This window comes from Vigna radiata, chromosome 9, assembly GCF_000741045.1.
Source record: "Vigna radiata var. radiata cultivar VC1973A chromosome 9, Vradiata_ver6, whole genome shotgun sequence".
Lineage (NCBI taxonomy): Eukaryota > Viridiplantae > Streptophyta > Magnoliopsida > Fabales > Fabaceae > Vigna > Vigna radiata.
Genome location: NC_028359.1, coordinates 6,787,150 through 6,813,259, shown reverse-complemented (window position 1 = coordinate 6,813,259; position 26,110 = coordinate 6,787,150). Strand labels below are relative to the sequence as shown.

Sequence of the window (26,110 nt, the reverse complement as noted above, 5' to 3'; positions counted from 1 at the left end):
ACTAGTGATTTATTAAAGTTATATTATATGGTCCTTGTGATTTGTTAAAAGCTATAGATACCATTGTTTATAGATGGTTGAACCTTGACTGGATAAAAATATGTTGTATATTTTATTGTTAAGCAAGGTTTGAACCTTGAATAAATAAAAATATTATTAAGATCCTATATTTGAGGTAGTTGGTGCATATATGTAGTGATACACCATGACAAAATTTGCAGGAGTTGAAGAACTCCATTGATGATGGCTAAGAATCAATCATTGAGCAAAGAAAGAAAATGGGTTTCAACCTATGGCTTCTTCTCCCTCTCCTTCCTCTTATTCTTTGCTACAACCAATTTCTTTGTCAACTGGGTTGATCTTGTAAGTAATCTCATCTTAATCAAAATTCATCTTCTTAATTAGTTAATTAGTGTTAATTTATCTGTTTCTGATTAACTTCTTTTAGCTTAATATTACGATGCTTTGCTTTTCCTTCTTTTCTCAATCTCCCTATGTTCTTCATGAATGATTCAATATCCCTTTGCATCAAGCTAAAGGGTGCTGTGTTATTGATGATTTATAAACTGAATTTGACTTCAATCTGAACTGTTATTATTATTATTATTATTTTATTTTTAGTGGTCTTGAAATTATATTTTTACTTTTTTACTTCTTCATATTAAGTAAATATATCATGTATGTTAATTTTGAAAAATGAAAATATATAAATTCCTAAAAGGGTGAGTATTTCTGTTATAACTTCTTTTTTTTTAAGTGAGAAAGAAAGATGAATGAAAAGGTAGGGTTAGAGTAGGTTTGGGGGGACAGAATTAAAATGGATTACGTAAAAAAGAGATTAAAGTCACTCCCACGTAATAACTTTTGTATTAAAATAATATTGAAATTTGACTTGGTTGGTGTGTAGTTATGAATCCATGAATTTGAGTGCATGTTTAAATTCATGAAATAACTAATGACTATAATTAATGAAGATGCGAGAGAGATAGAAAAAAAAAAAAGAGAAAATAGAGCCTAAATAATTATATTTTTGAACTATATATAATAAAACTAGAATTGTTAAAATAGGTAATCTAGCCCGACCTGATCCGATCTGGCTCATCACGGGTTGGTTACTTAGTGATTCAACCCAATCCGACTTATTTATTAGTGAGTCAGAACAATTTGAACCTGAGTTATTGGGTAAACCCGGGTTGACTCACAGACTCACTTAATTACAATTTGTTTTACATAAAAAAAATTACAAACTTTCTATCATTCAAATCTAAACAAATTTCACTTATAAATTTCACTCCAGTGTTTAATTAATTTTGAAAATAGGGAACTTAAATAATTTTTTAAACAAAAAAAATAAATATCTTTTTATAAAATTAAAATTAAATTTTAATAAAATAAAATTAGGTAGGTGGGTTGATGGGCTAACCCGGCCCACCACAGGTTCAATCCGCATGAGCCAAATTTAAATCTAACCTATATAAAAAAATATAATTTTTTCAAACCTAACCCGATTAAAACCATAATAGACCAGATTAACCCGTGGTTGTGACCCGTTTTCACATCTCCAAATAAAATTCAATATCTTTGAGCCAAATTGTGTCTCTCATAATCTAAAAAAAAATATAGCTTTTAATGTTGACTTTCAAGTAAATATTAGTGAAAATAATACTGTTTATTCAGTTAAGTACAGGTAGGATATATATATATATATATATATATATATATATGAATTATTATTACATACTTTTCTATTTTATTTTTCATTTCTTTTATTTCTCTCATTATTGTTTTATTTATGTTCTACAATTTTTTAATTTTCATTCCCTTTTATCCCATCATAATTGTTTCTTTCTTTTCTAGCAAACCAGCCTAACCTAGGTATACGATTTTAGGCAGCCAAACGTTAAAGCACGAATTATTTAAGTTGATGTATTTCAAAGTTACGCACTCAATTACCTTTTCAAAGAAATTGAGACCTATTGGCATTAATTGTTTTTATATAGATGTAATTTTTAATTTAATGTTAATTTATATATAAACTAGTTTATAAAAATAATTTTGTATTAGATTTGTCCAAATCAACATTTATATTTATATCAAAATTAAAAACAATTTTTACTTTTCTCTTTTAGAAGTTCTTTTGAAAAGATTTGTTTAAATATACATAAAAAATATGTATAGAGGAGTTTTTTTTGTTAAAAGTTCAACTTCGACTATATAAGATCAATTTGTAATATATAAGTGAATGCAAAACTTAACTTATAAATTAGTTTTGTAAAGTTGATTTAGGTTTAAAAGTTACTTTCTAATTTTTCATATAAATTTTTTAATATTTCTAATTTGTACATATACTAATTTTCTTTTAGGAAAATGTAAATAAATTATTTATATATTTCTCTCCTAATGAACGAACTCTAAGATTAATTTTGAAAACATGACAATTTATTAATTTAAATTCTCTCACATAATTATAAAAATGATTTATTTTCTTGTAAAACCAAACACAGTTTTTGCTTTGGAATTCCCACATCAGCTCAATTAATTAATCAAATTTATTTTCTTAAAATTGTTAAATTATTCATTAAAAGGATGTGTATTTTATTAACTCTATCTTTTTAATTTTTCTTAACTGACATCATCGCAAATAAATAAATAAATAAATAACTCACTAAAGATGAATTGTTAAATTTGTACTCTATTATAATGTAAATATTTATTTATGTTATTTTTAAAAGAGAAATGCTAAATAGTGTTTTTTGACACTCACAAGGAAAATTAACATTTTTATTATATTAAAAAACCTAAACTACTTAATTTAACGAATAGTTTTTCAAAATAATTCAAGACTTTTAATAAAGTATATTATTGTTAATTACACGGTTATTCCCTTAAAGTACTTGTTAAGCCCAAGTTGTATTTGGTCCCTTTTAGTTTGTAAAGTTTGGATTTTATTTATTTTAGTCACTATATTTTCAAATATCCATAATTTTAGTCTAATATTTAATTCTTTTTTACATTTTAATTAGTTAAATTATTTCTTGAATAACTTAAATGAATATATTAGGTTTAGATTTAATTTGAATAAAAGTGAAAATAAATAAACCACGTGTAAAAAATGAGAATTTGATAAAAAATGTTCTTTTGTAAAAAATCAAAAAAGACTAAAATATTGTAAAAATAAATAAGGATACCCAAAAAAAAAAATAGCATCCAAATTGCAATTTAACCTAATTTTTCACTGTAACTTTTCTAGATGCTTAAGGTCTTACCCTTATATATACGGTATGCTACACGATTTTTACCTAAAAGCATTAAATTTTTCATTAAGAACATTATACTTCATAATAAAAAGATAGATATATACTTAATGTTGAGAAAGCAATTAAAAAAAGTCTTGAGTGGTTAATATAATTAATTATGAATCAATGACTTTAATTATAATTAACCAAGTATTCTTTAGATCGTGCACTTAGTTTAGTATTAATAGTCAACAACATGTTATAAAATTCTAAGGCTAACTCCTCCCATTTGATTTAGCAAGATGATCAAATGGATTTTCTTCTCCATCATCATCTTGATTGTTTTTGTTGCAAGCTCTTTCTTCTTGGAAGCTGATTTTGTAAGTAGTTTTTGTTATCCTTTATACTTTGATCTATGTAGATTAAAACAAATTTTGTATATATGTTTTTAAAATTTGTCTCTCCTTCATATTCATTTCTTATCAATTTCTTTTAATCGATTGGTTTGTCTCCTTCCCCAAATTGAATGATTTTTCATGACATATAGAGTTTAATTATAAGTTATATGTTATATTTTACATAGAAATTATACACTATATGTTTTATAAACTTAAGATATACACTCGTATGAATGTAAAAGGTTGGAGTACCAACTGAATGATTTTTTATGTTATTGATAAAAAAGATTAAGTTTTCAATATTTTTTTTTTTGTTTGATTATATATATGGGCACACTTCATAGGACATTCTAAGAAAAAAACAATAAATTTTTGCATAAATTAAAATTATTTTATGTAAAATTTTAAAAATAAAAATTCAGAGATTTTTGTATAATTAGTTTATGATTTGAATTTTTGTATATCTCTTGTGTTTTTGCAGTCAAGAATAACAAGCACTAGTTTTCTGAAGACAATTATAATATTCAATAAGCAACAACTCCAATTTCCACTTAACTGCACTGATAAAAACACAGCAGCAACATGTTCATCATACTACCCAACAACATTGGAGTTTGATGATGATTCAACTACATCATGTCCAGATTACTTTAGATGGATCCATGAAGATCTGAAACCTTGGAAGAGTACAGGAATTACAAGGGACATGGTTGAAAGAGGCAGAAATGTTTCACATTTTAGGCTTGTAATTGTAAATGGAAAAGTTTATGTACAGAAATTGGGCAAAGTGTATCAGACAAGAGATGTATTCACAATATGGGGAATTTTACAACTTCTGAGGTTGTACCCTGGAAAGATACCAGATTTGGATCTAATGTTTCAGTGTGGAGACAAGACTGTTATACTGAAAAAAAATTTCCAAGGTCCACAAGCCTTGTCACCCCCTCCTGTCTTCCATTACTGTGGAGATGAAATTTCACATGACATTGTCTTCCCTGATTGGTCCTTCTGGGGTTGGTAAAATTTCTATTCCCTTTCTTCATATTCCTTTTGTCTCTTCTAATTTTCTTATAAGCATGAGTTTAAGTCCATAAGAAAAAATATCTTTGGTATATATAATTTTTTTACATTTATTTGACACTATTTTTTCTTACTTTTTATTTTCTTTTATTTTCAAAAACAAAAATCATTCTTTGACACGGCAATTTACTGTTAACATTGAAATGACACGGTGAGTCCCATCATTTTAAATATTTTTTTAAAAAAAATGGTAGTTTTGGAAGAAAAAAAAAAGCAGTGTCATTTGAGTGTAATTCACACGTGTGTGTGTCATTGTACTTTATCCTTGTTAAGTGTGTCAAATGAATATCAATGTGTGTCATGCTATTCTTACTCGTCTCATAAATATGAGAAGATGTAATACCTTTAAAAGAGGAGTTTAACTCGTACATCGACACTACATTCAATTTAAAATCTTAAGACAATAAGTTTATGGATGTTTTTCTTTATATGGTGTTCAATTTTATCTTTTTATTCAATGTGAGATTTAGATTCCGGTTTGAATTTTTAACAAAAGGATAAATGCTTTATTAAAAAAAGTACCTACAAACTTATTATTTTAGAATTAAAAATAATGTTAATTATTTATATGGATAGACTCGTGTCTTATTATTGTTGAGTCTCTTTTTATCAATTTCATGTTTCTTAAGTTCACTTTTGAAGATATAACATGATTTCATATATTTTGGTTTCTGTGACCAGGCCTGAGATCAACATAGGACCATGGGAAACAACATTACACAATATACTAGAAGGCAACAAGAAGAGCAAATGGATAGATAGGGTACCCTATGCTTTTTGGAAGGGAAACCCAGCAGTGGCTAATATTAGGAGAGAACTCATGAAGTGCAACCCTACAAAACAACAGGATTGGAATGCAAGAATAGAAAGCATAGTAAATATATATAACTTTAACCATGATTCTTGATTTAGGTTATATATGTCAAATTCAAATTAACCTTTTTCTTTCCCTTTTCAGCAATGGAACAAGGAGAAAGCAAGTAATTATGCGAATGCAAAACTAGAAAATCAGTGTACTCATAGGTAAATATTCTATGCTTTCTTTTGAATCCATTGATACATATATGCTACTTACTAACTTTTCGAAATTTTTGTGATGAAAGATATAAGATCTATATAGAAGGAGCTGCATGGTCTGTGAGTGAAAAGTACATAATATTGTGTGACTCAATGACCTTGTTAGTAGAGCCTACGTATTATGATTTCTTTACAAGAAATATGGTACCTTTGCAACACTATTGGCCCATCAACCCTAGAAACATGTGTGAAGACATTAAGTATGCTGTGGATTGGGGGAATTCTCACCTTCAAAATGTAATCACTTTCTTCCTCTATTGTTCATTAATGTTAGATGTTGAAAATGAGTCTAAATCAAACATTAAAGATTATAAATTTATTATTTTAAGGTTTTAAATTGAAAATAATATCAAATTTTTTATGTGGGTTGGATTAAAGTCTTATCAGTATTATCTTTCAATTAATTCCTCTCAAAAATGATTTTAAAAGATTTATGATTAAATATGTTTTTGATCCCTTAACTTTCAGTGAAAATTGGAATTAGTCCCTCTTCAAAACTTTGACCTAATTTAGTCCCCCAACTTTAGAAATGAATGAATTTAGTTCTTTTAACTAAATTTTGTTAGGTTTATTTGATGTTTCAAGCATGTTTCATGATAACATTTAGGTTGTTTACATTGTTTGACCCATTTTTGTTTTAATGTTAACTGAGAAACACGTTTGAAATATCAAATGAAGTTAACAAAATTTGGTCAAAAGGACTAAATTCATACATTTCTAAAGTTAGGGGAGTAAATTAGACAAAAGTTTTGAAAATGGACTAATTTTAATTTTCATTGAAAGTTAAGGGATAAAAAACATATTTAACCCTCAGGCCTTGTTCACTCGAGTGGATTTAGGGGAGAGTAATTGAAAGAATTTGAAGATAATTTTTTTTGTTTGTTTATTTGAATAGATTTGGAGATAGTGAGAGTGGATTTTGATGTAAATTTTTTTAATCTGTCACATAAATTAAATCTTACACTAATTCTCACAAACTTTACTTCCAAATCTACTCTCTTTTATCTCCAAATTTACTCAAATAAACAACAACAAAAATTACCTTCAAATTTTCTCAAATCCACTCAATCGTTCTCCCTCAAATCCATTCAAGTGAACAAGATCTTAGATTTATAAACTCGTTATGTTATGATTTTGAGTTGGAAGAGGTGTTAAACTCGTATAATTAAACTCATGTTTCATTGATACTGTGTATACTAATTGATGTTTTTGAATTTGAAATGTTGCAGGCACAGGTGATTGGCAATGGAGGGACTGAATACATATTAGAGAATTTAAAGTTGAAGTATGTGTATGATTACATGTTTCATTTGTTAAATGATTATGCAAAGCTCTTGAAATACAAGCCAACCATACCAGAAGGAGCTATTGAGATGTGTTCTGAAAGTATGGCATGTCCTGTGCAAGGTTTACAAAAAAGTTTCATGGAAGAATCCATGGTGAATTCACCAAGTGATACACCTCCATGTGCAATGCCTTCTCCTCATACACCTCAAACTCTTAAACAATTTCTGCAAGAAAAGGAAAATCTAATCGAACAAGTGAAGAAAAAGAGTGTCAATAACTTGTTAGTGTAACAAATTCAAACGAGTTTCATTATTTTGATTAAAAGAGCATTTTTTTTTTGTCAATTTCTTCAAAAATTTTAGTTGCATCTTGTAAATTTAGAATATTACATAATTATAAAGTGCAATGCCTTGGCTTAACACGACCAAGTTTGGTCTAACTAATACCAAAAGATTAAAGAATTAATATATCATTCTCTTTCTATAAGTTTATAAAACAAATGAACAGTTATTTTTATTTCTTAGAATGTTAAGATATATCATTTTAACAGAGGGAAAAATTGATAGAGAAAATATAATTTATTGGTTATTTTAGTTTCCATATTAACACATTAAATATGCGAAGGTGGTTGAACCTATTCCACATTAAAAAAATACATCACATTATCAAGTTTTTTATAATTTAAATTTTTTGATTTTAAGTATCTTAAATAAGATTTAATATAAAAAATTAACGATTTATTATTTATTGTAAGTAAATAATAAAATAAAATCTTATAAATATATATAGGTAAGTTATGTACAAATGTAGGTGTTATTACATTTTGCAAGTAATATGCGTTTAAACATTTAGAATATTATTAATTAATAAATTGAAATATTAAATAACCTAGTCATGGTTGAATGCTAAATGTAATTGGGCCTGAAAGGATCACTGTGCAATGTATGAATGGGCTCAAACTCTTTATGAAGTGCAAAACAAATTAGGCAATTGCTTCCTGCATCCTATCATTTTCTTCATACACCTTATCACTTCTCCTATTTTCTCCTGAATTTATTTTTCCGGAACATAATAAATAATTTCGGAATTTTTATTTCGATTCTTTCATGGAAAATATTTTCTGGAAGTTTTTTATGGGGTGGAAAGAGAAATTTGAGGGGTGCAGAAAGCTTTACCCAACAAATTATCATTACAGTAAAAAAGCCAAATTCTTCCTGCACCTCCATTCATTCGTTTTCTATTCCATGAATATAGAATTTTTTTTTTTTTATATTTCAAATTATTTAATTTGAAAAAAAAATTTTAAATTATACAATCTAAAATTCATTTTTAACATTAACATTAAAAAAATCAGATTATATAATTCAAAATTTAAATAGAACTTCTAATTATGCAATCTGTAAATCAAAAATAACTTTTAAAAGTTAGAGAAAGTTAAAAAAAAAATGTATAATTTAAAAGTTATGTTTGACTTCTGAATTACACAATACTAATTAATTTATAGACTGCAAATCTTATTCTTTTTTACTTTATTATACAATTCAGAAGTCCCTTTTAAAAAAAATTATTTGTGTAATCCAAAAACAATTTTTTTTTTCTAAATTGAATAACTAAAAGTCATTTTAAATTTCAGATAACATAATTGAAAATTCATTTATACTACAAAATCTAAAAATATAGCAAAAGACTTTTTATATTGATAAAAGTGCAGGACAAAAATTACGAAAGTTCAAAAAGTATTATTTATGGTGACAAAACCATATTAATGATGAAAGTTAAAAAAATTGAAAAAAGTTTTTTAACAACACTTTTTAACAATATTTTGAGAATGCATACGTGATAACTTGTTATTAGTCCATTTTAAATATTCTTTTAAATATAAATTTAAATAGATCAATAAAATAATGATACCTGTTCGTTGTAAAAAAATATTATGAAAACATCATCATTCTTACAGCATTTTGATATGTCGAAAATGGCCTTGTTAATTGTAGCATTTAATAAAACTACTTTCAGGTTGCATTACATTAATCATACCATAAAATAATGATGTGGGTGAAGATGCGTAATGCTAATTAGTTTATAGATGTCAACATTATACAAAATAAGCTTAAACGTGTTACAGAAGCAAAAACCTTCTTGTCACATGCACGTACGTGTCTATCTGATAAGCATGTTTTAAAACATTGCTGAGTTTTTTATTCACATAAAATACCATTCTACAAGGACACATGGACCTTATAAAACAACTATATTGTTTATTTGGTCGTGTTTGCATTATTCTCTAGTACCAAATGTTTGTCTTTTTCTTCTAATGGAACAACCACTTTAAGTTATCTAAATTACTTAAATTATTTGCTAATGAATTTATTCAAACAAGTAATTCCATTTTACTAAACCTAAATTAGAATAATGATTTAACTCAGTTACCTTTTAAAATGATCTAATTTCTTTTATGTAAATCAATTTATTCAGCACTATTTTAGGTTAATTTAATTTTGTTCAAATGACCATATATTTTTATTTTTATATTGAATAATAATATTTTGATAATATTTTTTTATAATATTTTAATATCATTTATATATTATTATGTGATTAATTGGTGTTTATTTTATTATTATTGACTATGAAATAATTTTGAATCATTCTTCAACGGATAAATAATATTAAAATATTGTTAAAACATCGAATTATTATTATCCTTTTGTATTCCCGTCTGTCAGTTTTGTTTATACTAAGAAGTTGTCAATTTCAGTGGTACTAATATATAGGTAATTGAAAATAAATGAAATTTTATTAAAAGTGGTTATTCCAGTTTCTCTATGGAAATTATGTTTTCTTTCTATCATGCAACTATTTTTAATTATTTTGTCTGAATTACTTATATTTAAGGATGAAAATAAATTTTGTAGTAGTAAAATTTAGAATTAAATATGTTTTTTTAATAATTATAACGATTGGAAGGGTTTTTTATTTAAAATTTTTAAGTTGGTTTGATTTTCTAATTTTAAAAATTATTGGATATATATAATCGTTTATATTCAATGACATTAAATTTTTTATTGTATCAAAAAGGTATGACATAAGCATTTTTTATAGGATTTATACATGTGATAACTTTATTCTTTGTTCTCATTATTTTTACACAATAAAACAAGAGTCATTACCATTCATCTTCATTTCTCTAGTCATCGTCTTTATTATCATTCACTTCCATTTTACCAATTATCATCTCCACTACCATTCACCTTTTCTCTTTCGCTTTTATCCTTCTTTACCATTCTCATATTTCCATTCATCTTCCTCACTTATGACATCACACATAGAGTAAGGAAATGATGGTCGTTGGCACTATTTTGGCGTCTTCCACGGACAACAACATAAAAAAAATTATCTAATTCACATTGTAAAATGTAAATGAGAATGAGAAACATTTAAAGCTACGTGAAAATTTCTTAAATTGTATTAAACTTATGTGTTTACTGTATTACTATTGGGTGTTGAATAATCATCATCAAACATCACATTAATGTAAAAATGTTGTTTAACGTCACAAGCTAGATGTCGGTTAATGATAAGCGCAACGTATATTGATGACTGATCCTTCCAACCTGACGTCTATAGAATTTTAGACGTCGGTTCTTCCAACCTACGTCTACATTTCTGACCGTAAGGTGAAAAGTTATTTCCTTCACCGTTATAGACGTCGGTTCTACAGGGGGCCTCGACGTCTATATAGCGGAAATTAATGTTGCTCACCTATCTATCAGACATATAGATGTCGGGCTCCTGCTAACTGATGCCTATAAGTCTGTCAGGCACATGAATAGTCACTCTTTTCAACCTTATAAACGTCGGATCCCGCCACATTGATGGGACCCCAATGTCTACATGGCGGAAATTAATGCTACTCACCAACTTGTCAGACATATAGACGTCGGGCTCATTGTAACTGACACCTATATGTCTGTTAGGCAGGTGAATAGTCACTTTTTTCAGCCCTATAGATGTCGGATCCCGCCACATTGACGTCTATATACAATTCAAGACGTTTGTTGCCTTAGGTACTGACGTCTATAATCCTACCAGGTATGTGAAAAGTCATTTGTTTCCGCCCACGAGACGTCTCATGCTACCAAGCCGACGTCTATATACAACAGAAATATTAACTTTAAAATCAAATGGACGTCATATTAGTCGGGCATCCGACGTATTTGCTATTTTAGACGTCGGTTCTATGTACAACAGACGTCTAATTTCTTGTTAAATAACACTGCGAACCAGCGGTTTGCGAACCAACACTTTGATCGTCTTTGCCTTTTCTCTTCGCTGCTCTGCATTTCCAAGTAAGTTTCCTCTCCTTTTAAATATTTAAAGTTGTTTTCACTCCGATTAAAGTAATATTTGATGTATTATATCTCATTTGAACTGATTAAAATGAGTTTTCGTTATGTTTTGGTGCGGTTTTTGTTGTTGTGTCTTTATGTAGCGTAGTGCACCTTCTCCCTTTGCTAGTTTTCTCGTAAGGAAAACTTGCTTTTTTTGGATTTCTCACGGCATTTTAATCCAAGGAAGAATTTGAGTTGTTGCCTATGTCCATTCCGACCGCCAACGACAAAGTATACGGTGAGAATACACTGTATTCTCACCGTATTCTTTTTCATTGGCGGTCGGAATGAACTTAGGCATCGATCCGAGTTTGTCTTTGGGTTGAAATGCCATGAGAAGTCCAAAAGACACAACTTTTTTTCACAAAGAAACTAGCAAAGGAAGGAGGTGCTATTACGCTACCCTAAGACACGACAAAAACTGCACAAAAACACAACGATCACTTCATAGACGTCAGTTAATGTACAAACTAACGTTTATGATGTCCCAAAGACGTTGGCTAATGCAATGTTTGAAGGCTTTATAGACATCCCAAGTTTTACAGACCGACGTCTAAGGTAAGATTAGACGTCAGTTAGCGCATTGTCGAATGTCTCTGTACACGTCGGGCTTTGAACTTAACAGACATCTATATCGACGCCGCACTTGCAAAAAACTGACGTCCCATTAACATCACCCTTATAGATGTTGGTTCTGGTGGTGACGTTAAAAGCCCAAAATAACTGACGTCTGAAGCATTTTCTGCACCAGTATCATTAAGGAAATTGGTAAAAATGGTGTTTTAGGGACCTTACAATTGGGTGACACTTAACTCATAAACGTCTCTTTACCAATTTTTGTAGTAGCGGTAAACACATGGATTTAATTCAATTTAAGAGATTTTCACATGTTTGTCATTCTCATCTACAATTTACAACATTTTACACATGCATTCACATTCTATTATACAAACACTATGCCCTATTCATGACTATATCAACCAAATGGATTCTAATGATTGCAAAGCTCATATGATCGATCCACATCAGTACCAATCATAACTCAAAGCATCAATCCAATACCCTTATTTTATCTTAATTCAATTACTCTAGTTCGTTCAATCTTAAAATAATAGTATCTTTCGTATTACTCATAAGCTATCCATATCATGTTAAAACTTCTTATCACTTCAAAACACATTCTCTTGATTCACAAATCCCATTTAGTTATACGAATCAAACCAATAACTCAAATAACATAATACTTAAATCCAACATAACCCACCATCTAAATACCCTTCTATCATAATTCATAACACCATTGAAATTCAATATAAATTCTCAACACTGTCATATTTCAACAATAAGGTTTCATAATTAATTTTGCAGAACCCATTCATGAAAATCACCCTCACTATAAAGTTCAATAATGGTTTAAAGTAAATCTTCATGTCATTGTCTCATTCTTTCTCGGTGTTCTCAATCCTCTTAACAAATTTAATTTTTCAAAAAGAAATATACAAAAACATCTATCTTATTTATAAATTACTAGTTTCCCTTACCTTGTCAATTTTTCCTAACACTACTTTTTTTTCCTAAATGACTTTCACTCATAGAATCATTCTATTTACACAATAAAAGGTTCAAACAATAATTAAGGTACAATTTTTGGATCTTAATTAGAGGAATTTTATCTAGAACCAAGAGAGACAAGAGATAATCAAAAAGAAATTTGCATGTGACAGAAAGCATATTTTGCCTTAGAGAAAAGAGCATATATTCAAACTCATCTAAAAGAGAGATTGACTAGGAACTTTGATAGTGTTCTTTGGGTACATCACTTATGTGGCGTTGGATTTTTTAAAAAAAAGTATAAATGTGTTAGAAATTTGAAGAATAAAAGGAAGATGATTAAGAAAACCTAGAGTTGGGAATAAAATGATTTTCTAAAAAAAAAATCAAACATTTTAAAATTAATAATCAAACATAATCAAAATTTTGAGCATGAACCAACTTTATTTGTCAGGACTAGAAAATTTAGAGAAAGTGGAAGCCATGTGTGTGCATTTAACTGGACCGAGTGGTTTTTGACGGTAGTATATAAATAAAATTTTCAAAACTTCAAGCCACTTTCTGCATGCACCTCTTCTGTTCAAATTTGCTGAAGATCTTTTCTCCTCCTTCTCTCTACAATTCTCCCTCTTCTCTCTATAAATTCTCACCTTTTTCTTCTTCCAATCATCATTCATGCAGTGCCTAAGTATTCCTGGTGTCAAGCTCTTTCTTTTAAACCGATAAAGTTGTTGTTTTTGAGTGGGTAAGTTCAACTCCTTCGTTCCTTGAATTTTTTGCAATTTATGTGACATGCAAGCTCTGTTCGACTTGCATGTGTTCATCTACCACTTCTCTAAATCTATTTTCTTTCTTTGATCCTCTGGTTGGTCTCTTTTCACCGATAAGATATTGGTAGGCTGTCTTAGAAGTTACTTGTGGGTTAGTCAAGACTTTGGAAGTGTAGAACTTGGCTGGTTTATTCGAGGTAAGGGAAGTTAATAATTTAATTATGCTTTTCTGTGTTTGGAATTTCTGTTTGAATGTTTGCATGTATGAATAATTGGATGATTGGATGGAATTGTGTTTGAACTCTGTGTATAGCCGAAATCTGTGAACTGGTTGGGTTTTCTACAGTATAATGTTCGGTCTGTTTTGTTTTAAGGAAAAGAATGGGTGAAAATGAGAGTTTGAGGTTAAGAGTGAAATTGAGTGGTAAGGTATGTTTGAGCATGTGTAATTGGACCTGTTAGAACCTCTAAGTTCTTCTAAAACGAGTCAAAAGAGAGAAGTTGGATTTTTGGTCTTTGAGTTCTTGTTTCTGCATAATTTAGGTGAAATCTGCTATGTGATTCTTTTGATTGATGTTATGAAGGTTTAAGTATATTTGGATAAGTTTGAATTGATTTATAATTTGAGATTTGAGGACTGGAAGTTGGCAAAGATATTTTGATTTGGTTAAGTTAGGCATTCTTCATAATTTTGTAGAAGTTCTGCAAAATTATGTAGAACGTCGAGTGGTTACTGTGGACCGCTCAGTCATGTTTTGTGCTCGGCCATTAACTGGACTCAGTTTCCTTAGAGTGCTGCCAGTTCATGATTGTTTGCTCTTAGAAGGGTGAGTTTCCTAGTGTAGCGCTCGATCTTATACTAGCATTTATGCCAGTGTTAGCGCTCGGTCTTGGTAGTGCTCAATCATGTACTAGCACTCAGTCTCAATAGTGTTCGGCCTAAGCCAATAGTGTTCAGTTTAAACCAATAGTGTTCAACCTAAGCCAATAGTGTTCGACCTAAGCCAATAGTGTTCGGTCTAAACCAATAGTGTTCGACCTAAGCCAATAGTATTCGGCCTAAGCCAATAGTGTTCGATTGAATAACGTTTAGTTTTCAAAACTTCCTTTCGGATGTTTGAGCCTTACTTGTAAAATAACTGTTTGGTCATGTTCATAGATTAAGGTGATTAATTTCTGTTTGGTCTCTAACGTTCACAGAGTTCTTGGTCTTATGAGTAAAGATGTGATTGTTGAATGAAATTATACGTTATATAATAAGGAGTATGTTTTTAAGTAACATGGAAGAGAATTTCCAAGGCGGAATGTCAAACAGAGGGTTGTAAAGTATGAATGTGGTTATTACTTAGCTGGCGTTTATCCTGATATTCTGTGATTACTCATTCTCAAGTAGAGAGGAGTAACTCATGTGTGTGAATGGCAGGAGATCCTAATCCATAAGGGTAACTTGGGCGAGGTATAACAGACTAACCTCGGGTGGCAGTTGTTAAGGGCATCCCAACTACTACACCATCCGGGTCCACAAACGTTGTAGCTACATATTCATACAATCCGGATAGTGAGTCAGGTGGTCGGTCGTTGCATGTATTGAATGATCGGTCGTTGCTTGAAATGTATGTTTGGTTGTTGCATGGTGACATGTTTAGTTATTATCTGTTTATATACTCGTTTGAATTGTATGTTTTATTGGATTAATTAAATTACTCTAGCTTATCCTACTTTCTTGTCCTGTCTTATGTTATCCGTTCGTTCACCTTTTCTCTTGTAATGATCATCCTGTGGATGTGAGCAGAATGTGATGAGTGTTCGTTGGAATAAGCATTGGAAGACGAGAACCCTGCAATCTAATTAGGACTGTTCAGTCATCAAGCTCAACATATCTTTTGTAGACCACTCGATTTATACAAGGTCTTGTATAATCGTTCAGTTTATTCCTATATTTTGTATCAAACTCAATGATCATTTGTAAAGTTTTTAAATTCTTAGGTATTTTAGGGTATCTGTAAACCTTATTTTAGTTCTAGTAATTATCCTATAATATTATTATATGTTAACTCCCTTATATAGTATTATGTACATTATTTAACCCTAAAATTTATATTGAACATTTCATAAATATAAATAATATTATTCAAGATATTTTAGTTCTTTGAAATATATATATATATATATATATATATATAATATTAGTGAAAAAAGTATTAATAATTAAATAAGTGTTTAGAAATTAACTTTATATATGTATTTTTTTTATTAAATTTATAAAATTTAAATCATTTAAAAAAAGTGTAACATTTCATTTTAAATAGTAAAATACTACTAAAATGAATTACATTTATGATAATATAACTACTATAAAAAACAAACTTATGGAAGACAACATCTGCACTTGTAGATTAATCCGACTTCTCTACTGAATCCCCTCGATCACCTATCGTTGCAGTAACTGAAACAAATGTCTCCTAAGCTCACACCAATCAGGTGATCATCGCAAAAGAGAAAACATACAAAAACATACAACAGAAAAGCAAGGGTAATCTAGATACAAAACAATACTTAATAAGTTTAAAGCATTTCATATAGAATTCATTTATATAACTACATCAACCCAAAACATCTTAACATGTAAAGACCTAGACTAACTAATTCAGATATTGTATGGAATGTCAAGTTCTAGAGGTTCCTGCATCAGTGTGGTGGAATAATTGGACTACCCCAAGCTACCACATCAGGTTAGTCCTACAAACGCCCTTTTACCAACTGGAGAAAGGCACCTCAGGCTCGGACCTCCTACTATTCTCACGACATGACTCATCACTCTCTACTTGAGCATGAATGATCATTAGAATGTCAGGATAAACCTCAGCAAAACTCTGGCCATTCATACTATCAATACTTGAAACCATACCAAAGGAGTTCCCCATGAAACCCATGTTACCAACCATGAAACCATTTACTTTTAAATTGAATACCAACATATAACATCATTAAACATACATTAAATACATACATAATCTCAAGAATAAACCTTCATAGAATACTATAAATATTTCTACACCGTCCTCAAAGTCAAAACATAGCTTAAAGGTATCATAAAACAAAGAAATATTCAAAACATGTGTTACACTTCTCGTTGAGTGAATCCATTCGCTAAGCGAATAAATCTGACAGTGATCCCAGACCTCAACCATTCGTTGAGCAAAAGTCCTCAGACAGATGACCTACCTCTACAACCACTTATTGAGCGAATGAATTCGCTCAACGAGTCTGCATAATTCTGCAACACCAAGACTGTAGAATTTGCACAACTCAACTACTCAAAACCTATTCTATGCATCTTTCCCAACTTCTAACACTCTTAGATTGTATTATACACCTACTTGAACAAGTGTTCATAAACCTTACTAACATCAACCTAAAGAGTTTTCTAATCCTATTCCACTTCAAAACCTCCAAAGCACCAACTTATAGACTCAAATCCCAATCTACCACTTTTGCCACATTTTTGATCAAATAAGTAGTTCTCACAAGTCACAGATGACTTAACTAAGCTATTACAACTGATCATTTGGACCTCTAACCCCTAATTCTCATTTTCACTACTCCACTTCCTTAAAACAAATCCTAGACTAATGAAATCATGTTTATACAACCTCATACCCGCTTTGACAATTAATATGATCCAGCACAACTCCTAACTAAGACTAACTGTAGCAAAACAATACACCAACCATTTCTCACTATTTCCTTATCAAAATCTCAAATTTGAACCAATTAACCTACAACTAAGATTACCCTTTTTCTCCCAACCATACAATCTACATCAAACACTTCCTCAACACAATTTTCACATCTCAAACATGCATAGATTCAAACAATTGTACACCATACATCATCACACAAATCATCAATATTACCTAACTAACTCAATTATCACTAACATCAAACAACATTTCATTCAAACAGTTTAATACTCATATATCATCAAACTTACACCACATACTTCAATTAAAAGTAATTGTCTATCTTCCCTTACCTTGACTCAATAGCTCTAGAACCTTTAAACGCTCCACTGATTTCTTGCGGCACAAGAAACTTCTAGAAAACCTACAAACAAATGATTGGTGATTAGAGGCCAACCTTAGAACCACAAACGAACCAAGAATTTAAAAAAGAGAGTGCTTAATCCATGCAAAACAGAAATGCTTTATTGATCAATAACCCTAAAATACCAAAGAAAGGGGTTTCTAACTTACTTGCTCTAAACAAAAAATTAATCGATCAGATGGGTAGTTCTTGACACAAGGATTGTCTAGACACCTCCTGATCATCGAACAGGTGATCCAAGAGTAAGAAAGGTTAGAGAGATGGTAGAGAACTCTAGAAACGTGATTTTCTGAGAGAGATGATATGTTTTAAAATAATGAAACTCATTTATAACAAAACTATTTATAATAAAATCGTTTAATATTAAAATAATCAAGTCTCACTACTTTTAGACTACCACCACTTCTAAAAATACCATTTTCTAGGATTTCACAAAAAGAATAATTTTTTAAAACCTAAATTTATGGTTTAATTTATTTGTTTTAGAAAAATAAAATTTGTTTATATAATTTTATTTGAAACATGTTTTCAAATGAATTTCTTTTTATATATACCTTTTTTTTTCTCTTACCTATGACTTCAAACCAAGGTAGAAAATTCCAATTTTATATTTTATTAGGAGGTTGACAGAAGGTCAAAAAGTTAATTGTGGAAATATAACCTTTTTACGGCACCAGATTATTCTTGAAAAATAAAATAAGCAAGGAGGGACCCGAAATGTGTGTGTTTTTTCAATTGAAAGCAAATTCTGAAATGATAATATAAGAAAATAATGATAAAACAACAACTATATTGAGTGAGTATACAAAATAACATTAATTTCTTCATATTTTATTTTTCTTTTGGATTGAGTTGTTCAAAGATTTAAAAATTGTTTTCAATTTTAAGTTCTCTAGCTGTTTAGTAATTTAAATATTAATAATATAATAAATAAATATCACATACTTTTTTATTCAAATTTATATTTATGTTTTAAAATGAATCTTTAATTAATAATAACTTAATTACAGTTTAATTATAAATAATTACATTTTATATTTAAGTTGGCTAGTTTTAGAATTAATGATTCTCATTATTAATGACCATTTAGTTTACTTTCCTAATTATCCTTACAAGATTGACTCTACAATTCATGCAATAATAATAAAAATGGTACAAAATATTAAAATATAATGAAATAAAAGGATGAGATAAAATATTTATATTTTGAAGAATAAACACAATAAAGTTCTTTTTATAATTTTGAGATATACTAAATTTATTTTATACTTATTTGATCTGTTCACCTTCCACTAATTGTAATAGTTTGAAATCATTGTTAAATACATAAAATTGATCTAAATACTAGTGACTTAAATGAAGCTTACTTATAATATTAGTCATTAATATGTATATACTTACCTATTAATTACATTTCATTTTATACAATAGTTTTTAATTTATTCCATATGCTAATACACAGAAAATACATCACTAATGTTTTTTTGTCATAAATAGAATTATTTTTCATATTTTTTAAACTAGTTGGAAGAGAAATGACATATAAGATTATTTCGTGTTATGACATGATGGTAATTCAGAAAAACAAAAAGTAATTTAAAGACACGTATTTTCAAAGCATGTAATTATTATTATTTTTATTGTTTTTTAAATACACATGTGTCATTTGTCCCTTACTATATTTAACAAAGTTAATGCATGTAAAGAAGATGCACGAATAAAAAATCACAATATATTTTCTCACTCTCTGTTTTTTTTTTTTTTTTTTTTTTTTTTTTTTTTTTTTTTAATTTTTGGTTTAATAAAACTGGTCTTTTCTTCTATCCCGTAATGAGTATGTGATAAATAAAATATAAAATAAATGCATGACTCCAAATTATGTACACCAAATTTTAGGTTTCATTTGAGTCACATAATAAACTAGTCATAAAAGGTGTAACCCCTAGTTTTTTTCAACATTATAATGATTATTTGACTTAGTTTGCACAATTAAATTAAAATTCAACTCTCTAATATAAATTAATTATTAAAAAAATCCATAGATAATTTATACTTATAACTTACAACAAAATGAATAAACTTAAATAATGAGAGAAACACGACACAAAAAAAAATACAAGGATGAGACATATTTACCTAGAAAATGTAAATTTTCATATCCAATAAGATGAAAAACCTTGCTAATTATAATTGGATAATCTAGTGAAATTGATATGATTAATTAATTCACTATCCATATCACTTGTGATTATTAATTGACTATTCAGTATCTTTTTACTGAATTTTCAATTTAAACCATCAATAGACTTTATTGGTGCCTAATCTTTATTGAAGAATCTATATATATTTTCTCTTTTCCATTAAATATGAAATTTTATTAAAAAACAATTAATTTTCCTCAAGTAAATGATGGTTTACATCCTTGAAAAGAATTATTTTATTGTTTTGAAGACATCACAGACAACTCTTACAGAAAACATTAACATAGTTTTTAAAATGATAGAGATCACAAATACAACAAAACTAAATAAAATTTTTTTAGAGTATGTTTGAAGAGGAAAATGACAACTAAAGCATGAACACTTACATAAACTTGTGACAGTGAAAGGAAGAGAGAGAAAGAGAGTGTTTGGAATTGCAGCCATTGATGAGGGGTGAGTGGAAAGTGGGGCCAAAGCTAAACTCACCCAACCCAACAGCACGGTATCAAAACCGTGTTTTGAGTTCTTGGACAGACACCCCACGCCACGGCACAGTTCACAACAATAACACTCCTATAACTACTGAACAATCCGAAACCAACCTTGAAAAACGTCAATTTATGTGTGCCACTTGAGACTTGACCCTTTTCTCTCTCTTAACCTTCTCAGAAACCCCATTTTCTTTTCCTTTATAGTTTCCCTCCCTTTCTATTGTAACTCCTCTGTTGCCACCTCAATCTCACTTCTTTTTGAGTTTTTCTCTTCTGGGTCTTACAGGGAAGTCTCAAAGCTCGAAATTTCAGGTGTGTTTCTTCCTCTTCTTTGTCATGTGTTTGTTTTGTTTTCGGTTTTATTTCTATGTGTTTGTTTTTCTGTGAGTATCTGTGGAATGTTTTTTTGTTCGATTTTGTAGGGAAGGGGTTTATTTTTAAAAGGTTTTTTGGGGTTTTATTATTAATTTTTAAGTTCACTGCTTTGGACTCTAAAGTTTTCTTTTATTTGTTTTGGGTTGAAATCTTCTGGTATTGGGATTTTGGCCAGCCTGTAGCAGAAAATCCGGGTCTCTTTTTGTGCTTTTTTTTCTTACCTGGAAAAATTCTATTTTAATTGGAAATTTGGGTAATCTTCCTCAGAAGATCAGCTTTTCTTCTGTCAAAAAAATCTGTTTTTTCGGTCTTAATTTTGTAAATATTTGATAAATGATTAGGTCTTATGGTTGCTTTTCAGCTGAAAGCCTGAATTTTGATAATAAGAACCTGAATGGGTATACATAAACACTCGCGGTTTCATGATTCACGGATCAATGGATTTTTTTTTTCTTTTTCATTTGAGATTTTCATTTTCTTCAGAAGGTTCCTGTCACACGATCTCATGTACTGTGTATAAGGAGTCATACCTTTTTTCTTGTTCTATGATGTTGCTGTGTTCTATTCTTTTGCAATCTTGGAAATACATTTTTATACTTGGAAGTTGGAATAAAAAGAATTTAATCCTTGTTTTGATTATAGTCTTAGCTTCATTATGTGGCAGAAGATATTGTGGGTGTGGTAGTTGAAACTTTTAGAAATTTTCTTTTTCTTGCTTGAGTTTTAAGAATAACTTGTTTTTGATAATGATTTGATATCCATCTTTTTTTACATTTTTTTTTCATTTTTCTGTTTTTTTTTTTTTATTTTCCATTTTTTTTCATATCAGCGGGGTGAATCATGTCATACCTTGTCTTATTTATGACAGAAACCAACTGAGTAATAATTTATAAACCATGCATATAAAATAAAATAATAAATCCTGTTGCTTTCCTTTACACACGCACACACAAAAAGTGTATCTATTAGCAGTATTTCATTTATATTTGACATCCTAGGTCAATTTTTATTATTAAATAAATAAAATGCCACATAAAGTTTCTTGCCTTTCTTTGATAATTCAATCAAAGAGAATGTTTTTGTTTAAGTAATGTTTATCTCTTGGGAATTTCCACATTATTGACTTTGAATTTTATGATATGAACTCAAAGGTTTTCAAATAAAGTGGAGCTTGGCCAATATGGTAATGTTGTAGCCAGTTAGGTCCACACTTTACAGATGCTGTCTTGCTTTCTCTGTTAGGACTTCTGAGAATTTGTCTGCCTAGAGAGTAAGATTTTGAAGCTTAGATGTATGATAGAATGCATCTTTGAACATTGATGAATAATATGAAAACTTTGATGGATGATACGCTTCTCTTTTGTCTATGAATTTGAAGCTAAACTTTCATTATTTAAGCTCTGGATTTTCATCCACTGTCAGGGTAACTAGTTATACATCAAAAGCAAACCATATAGTGCCATGTATCCTTACGAAAACAATGATGTTGCTATTTCTTTATCTATTGACGATGATAATACAGAAGACATGACCAAGTTACTTAGATCACATAATTATATTGAAATCTATATCTTTAACAGTAACAAGCATGAACCTTGTTTCTTCCTTCCTTTTCAGGTGAAACATCTCAAGTTTTTCTGGAATCTAATTAGTTATTGGCAATGAGCAATCTGAAGCTAGGTGTGGAAGTTGTGGGTGCTCATGACCTCATGCCCAAAGATGGGCAGGGATCATGTAGTACTTATGTCGAACTTCAATTTGATGGTCAGAAATTTCGGACTTCGACTAAAGAGAAAGATCTGAGTCCTGTTTGGAATGAGAAATTTTATTTCAATGTTACTGATCCTAACAAATTGCAGACTCTCACTCTTGATGCCTTTGTGTATCACTATAGCAAGAGCAATAATTCCAAACTCTTCCTTGGTAAGGTCCACCTCACTGGACCCTCATTTGTCCCATATTCTGATGCTGTTGTTCTTCACTACCCTCTGGAAAAGAAAAACGTGTTTTCCCGCATAAAAGGGGAGCTTGGTTTGAAGGTATTTGTCACTGATGACCCCTCAGTAAAATCCTCACACCCTCTTCATGAGGTTGAACCCTCTGCAGACGCAGTCCAACGCTCAACCCCAGATCATTCACCAGTCTCATTCACAAATTCAATCCTGAATGTTTTTTCACGTAAGAAGAATGACACAAGGCACACATTTCACAACCTTCCAAATTCAAATGAAGAAAAGCAGCATAAATCTTCTTCTTCAGAATCTGCAAAGGCTGGTGTAGTAGACCATGGGAAGCATGAGACTAAATCTGCACTGCCTCCTCCTAGAGTTTTCCATGCATATCCAGGTTTGTCCTCTCCAATGGATTATGCACTCAAAGAGACAAGCCCTTATCTTGGAGGAGGTCAAGTAGTTGGTGGGCGAGTTAAACGAGGATATGGGCCAGCCAGCTCCTATGACCTTGTTGAGCCAATGCAATACCTATTTGTTCGAGTTGTAAAAGCTCGCGACCTTCCTTCAAAAGGTGTGACTGGTGGCCTTGATCCATACGTGGAGGTAAAGGTTGGAAATTTCAAAGGAGTGACAAAGCACTATGAGAAAACTCAAGATCCTGAATGGAATCAGGTGTTTGCCTTTGCTAGGGAGAATCAGCAGTCAACTTCGCTTGAAGTTGTAGTCAAAGACAAGAATATGTTACTAGATGGAGTTGTCGGCTCTGTGAGGTTTGATCTGCATGATGTTCCTACCCGTGTTCCACCGAATAGTCCATTGGCTCCTGAATGGTATAGGCTTGACAAGGGTAAGGACAAGAAGAAGGGGGAGTTGATGCTAGCTGTATGGTTTGGTACACAAGCTGATGAAGCTTTTCCTGATGCCTGGCATTCTGATGCTCTCACTCCCAGTGAGCTCTCTTCGTCTGCATATGCTCATATGCGATCAAAGGTGTACCATTCACCGAGATTGTGGTATTTACGGGTTAAAGTGATCGAGGCACAGGACTTACATGCATCGGAGAACTCCCAAATCCATGATGCCTATGTTAAGCTCCAGATTGGTAACCAGATTTTGAGGACAAAACCAGTTCAATCAAGGAGCATGGCTCTACGCTGGGATCAAGAGCTGATGTTTGTTGCTGCTGAACCCTTTGATGAACATCTGATTGTATCAGTTGAAAATCGGGTTGGTCCCGACAAGGATGAGACTATCGGAGTTGTTGCTATTCCTTTAAGCCAAGCTGACAAGAGGGCTGATGATAGAGGTATCCATTCCAGGTGGTATCACCTTGAAGAATCAATGTCATCTGCCATGGACGGGGAACATGAGAAAAAGGAGAAAGATAAATTCTTTAGTAGAATTCACCTCAGTGTCTGTCTTGATGGTGGTTACCATGTTTTTGATGGGTCAACTTATTATAGTAGTGATCTCAGAGCCACATCAAAGCAGCTCTGGAAGAAGCCAATTGGTGTATTAGAAATTGGCATTTTAAGTGTTCATGGACTTCATCCAATGAAAACCAGGGATGGAAGGGGAACGACAGATACATACTGTGTGGCAAAATATGGGCATAAATGGGTTCGTACTAGAACCATCAGTGACAGTCTAAGTCCTAAATACAATGAGCAGTACACTTGGGAGGTTTATGATCCAGCTACAGTTCTCACTGTGGGGGTGTTTGATAATGGACAACTCAGTAACCCAGATGGTAACAAAGATCTTATTGTCGGTAAAGTCCGGATTCGGATCTCAACCCTGGAAGCTGGCCGTGTTTACACAAATGTATATCCGCTACTAGTGCTACATCCTTCAGGTGTCAAGAAGATGGGTGAGTTGCACTTGGCCATTAGATTCTCCTGTTTCTCAATGGTTGACTTGATGCAGCTATATTTCAAGCCTCACTTGCCAAAAATGCACTACAAAAGGCCCCTTAACATCATGGAGCAGGAAAAGCTGCGACACCAAGCAGTCAATGTTGTTGCTGCACGACTGAGTAGGGCAGAGCCACCTCTTAGAAAGGAGGTAGTTGAATACATGTCTGACACAGATTCTCATCTTTGGAGTATGAGGCGCAGCAAGGCCAACTTCTACCGGTTGATGACAGTGTTTTCTGGAGTTCTCTCGGTTGTGCGATGGTTGGGGGAGGTTTCCACATGGAAGCATCCTATAACAACAGTTCTGGTGCATGTTCTTTTTCTGATGCTTGTGTGTTTCCCCGAACTTCTTCTGCCAACAGTGTTTCTATACATGTTTGTTATAGGCATGTGGAATTGGAGGTTCCGTCCTAGGTGCCCTCCTCACATGAACACCAGACTCTCTTATGCAGAAGCTGTGAGCCCAGATGAGCTTGATGAGGAATTTGACACCTTTCCCTCCTCCAAGGGGGCCGACGTCATTCGGTGGCGGTATGATCGTTTGAGAAGCGTGGCTGGGAGGATTCAGAGTGTTGTTGGAGATTTAGCTACTCAAGGTGAGAGGATCCAAGCTCTTGTGAACTGGCGTGATCCTCGTGCCACCACCATGTTCATGGTATTCTGCTTTGTGTCTGCTATTGTGTTGTATGTGACACCCTTCCAGCTGCCTATTCTTCTCACCGGATTTTACCTTATGAGGCATCCCATGCTCCGGAGCAAGGTGCCGCCGGCGCCGGTTAACTTCTTCCGCAGGTTACCTGCTCTCACCGATAGCATGCTGTAAATGGACAATCTTGTGTGTTCATTCAGAACTTATTTGCTGCTGCTGCCAGTGTTTTCAATATGGCATTCATTTTTGGCAGTGGTTGTAAAATCATTGGAGCGATCTCACTTAGTTTTGTTCATGCAAATGTATACTTGGTGTGTGGTAAACTCCAATGTACTTTTCATGTTAATCAGCGTTTTGAACTTTTGTTCTATGCATGCTTAAATGGCTCGTGTCTCTGTTCAATAATCTGTCAAGTCAAATATCTGCAACTAAATGATTTTTGGGTTCAATTTGTTTTACCTAAAAGATCAGTGTACATAATTTTGTAAGTATTGCAATCAACTGAAACTTTTTTTCTATATTTTTTACCGGTGAATCTAAAGGAACACAAAAGTGAGTTAACTCCAAAGTGTGTAGGAAATAACAGGAGAATATTAAGCAGATTTTTTTTTCTCAAAAATTTTAAGATA

General features: G+C 31.1%; 2 protein-coding genes across 3 annotated transcripts; both read left to right on the top strand.

The window, feature by feature from the left end:
• Positions 1–209: 209 nt before the first annotated feature.
• LOC106773215 (O-glucosyltransferase rumi homolog) lies at positions 210–7,524 on the top strand. 2 transcript variants are annotated; one of them, XM_014659927.2, is made up of 6 exons: positions 210–363; positions 4,116–4,651; positions 5,396–5,588; positions 5,673–5,737; positions 5,818–6,028; positions 7,021–7,524. In XM_014659927.2, exons 1-6 carry the CDS (start codon positions 241–243, stop codon positions 7,366–7,368), a joined length of 1,476 nt encoding a protein of 491 aa, XP_014515413.2. In that variant the 5' UTR covers positions 210–240; the 3' UTR covers positions 7,369–7,524. The 2 variants fall into 2 exon arrangements, with proteins under 2 accessions (XP_014515413.2, XP_022642163.1); XM_022786442.1 differs by lacking the exon at positions 210–363 and adding an exon at positions 3,510–3,616.
• A 12,969-nt stretch (positions 7,525–20,493) lies between these two features.
• LOC106774100 (FT-interacting protein 1) lies at positions 20,494–25,886 on the top strand. The gene is made up of 2 exons (XM_014660940.2): positions 20,494–20,901; positions 22,582–25,886. The coding sequence occupies exon 2, from the start codon at positions 22,626–22,628 to the stop codon at positions 25,653–25,655; it is 3,030 nt and encodes a 1,009-aa protein (XP_014516426.1). The 5' UTR covers positions 20,494–20,901; positions 22,582–22,625; the 3' UTR covers positions 25,656–25,886.
• The last annotated feature ends 224 nt before the right edge of the window (positions 25,887–26,110 follow it).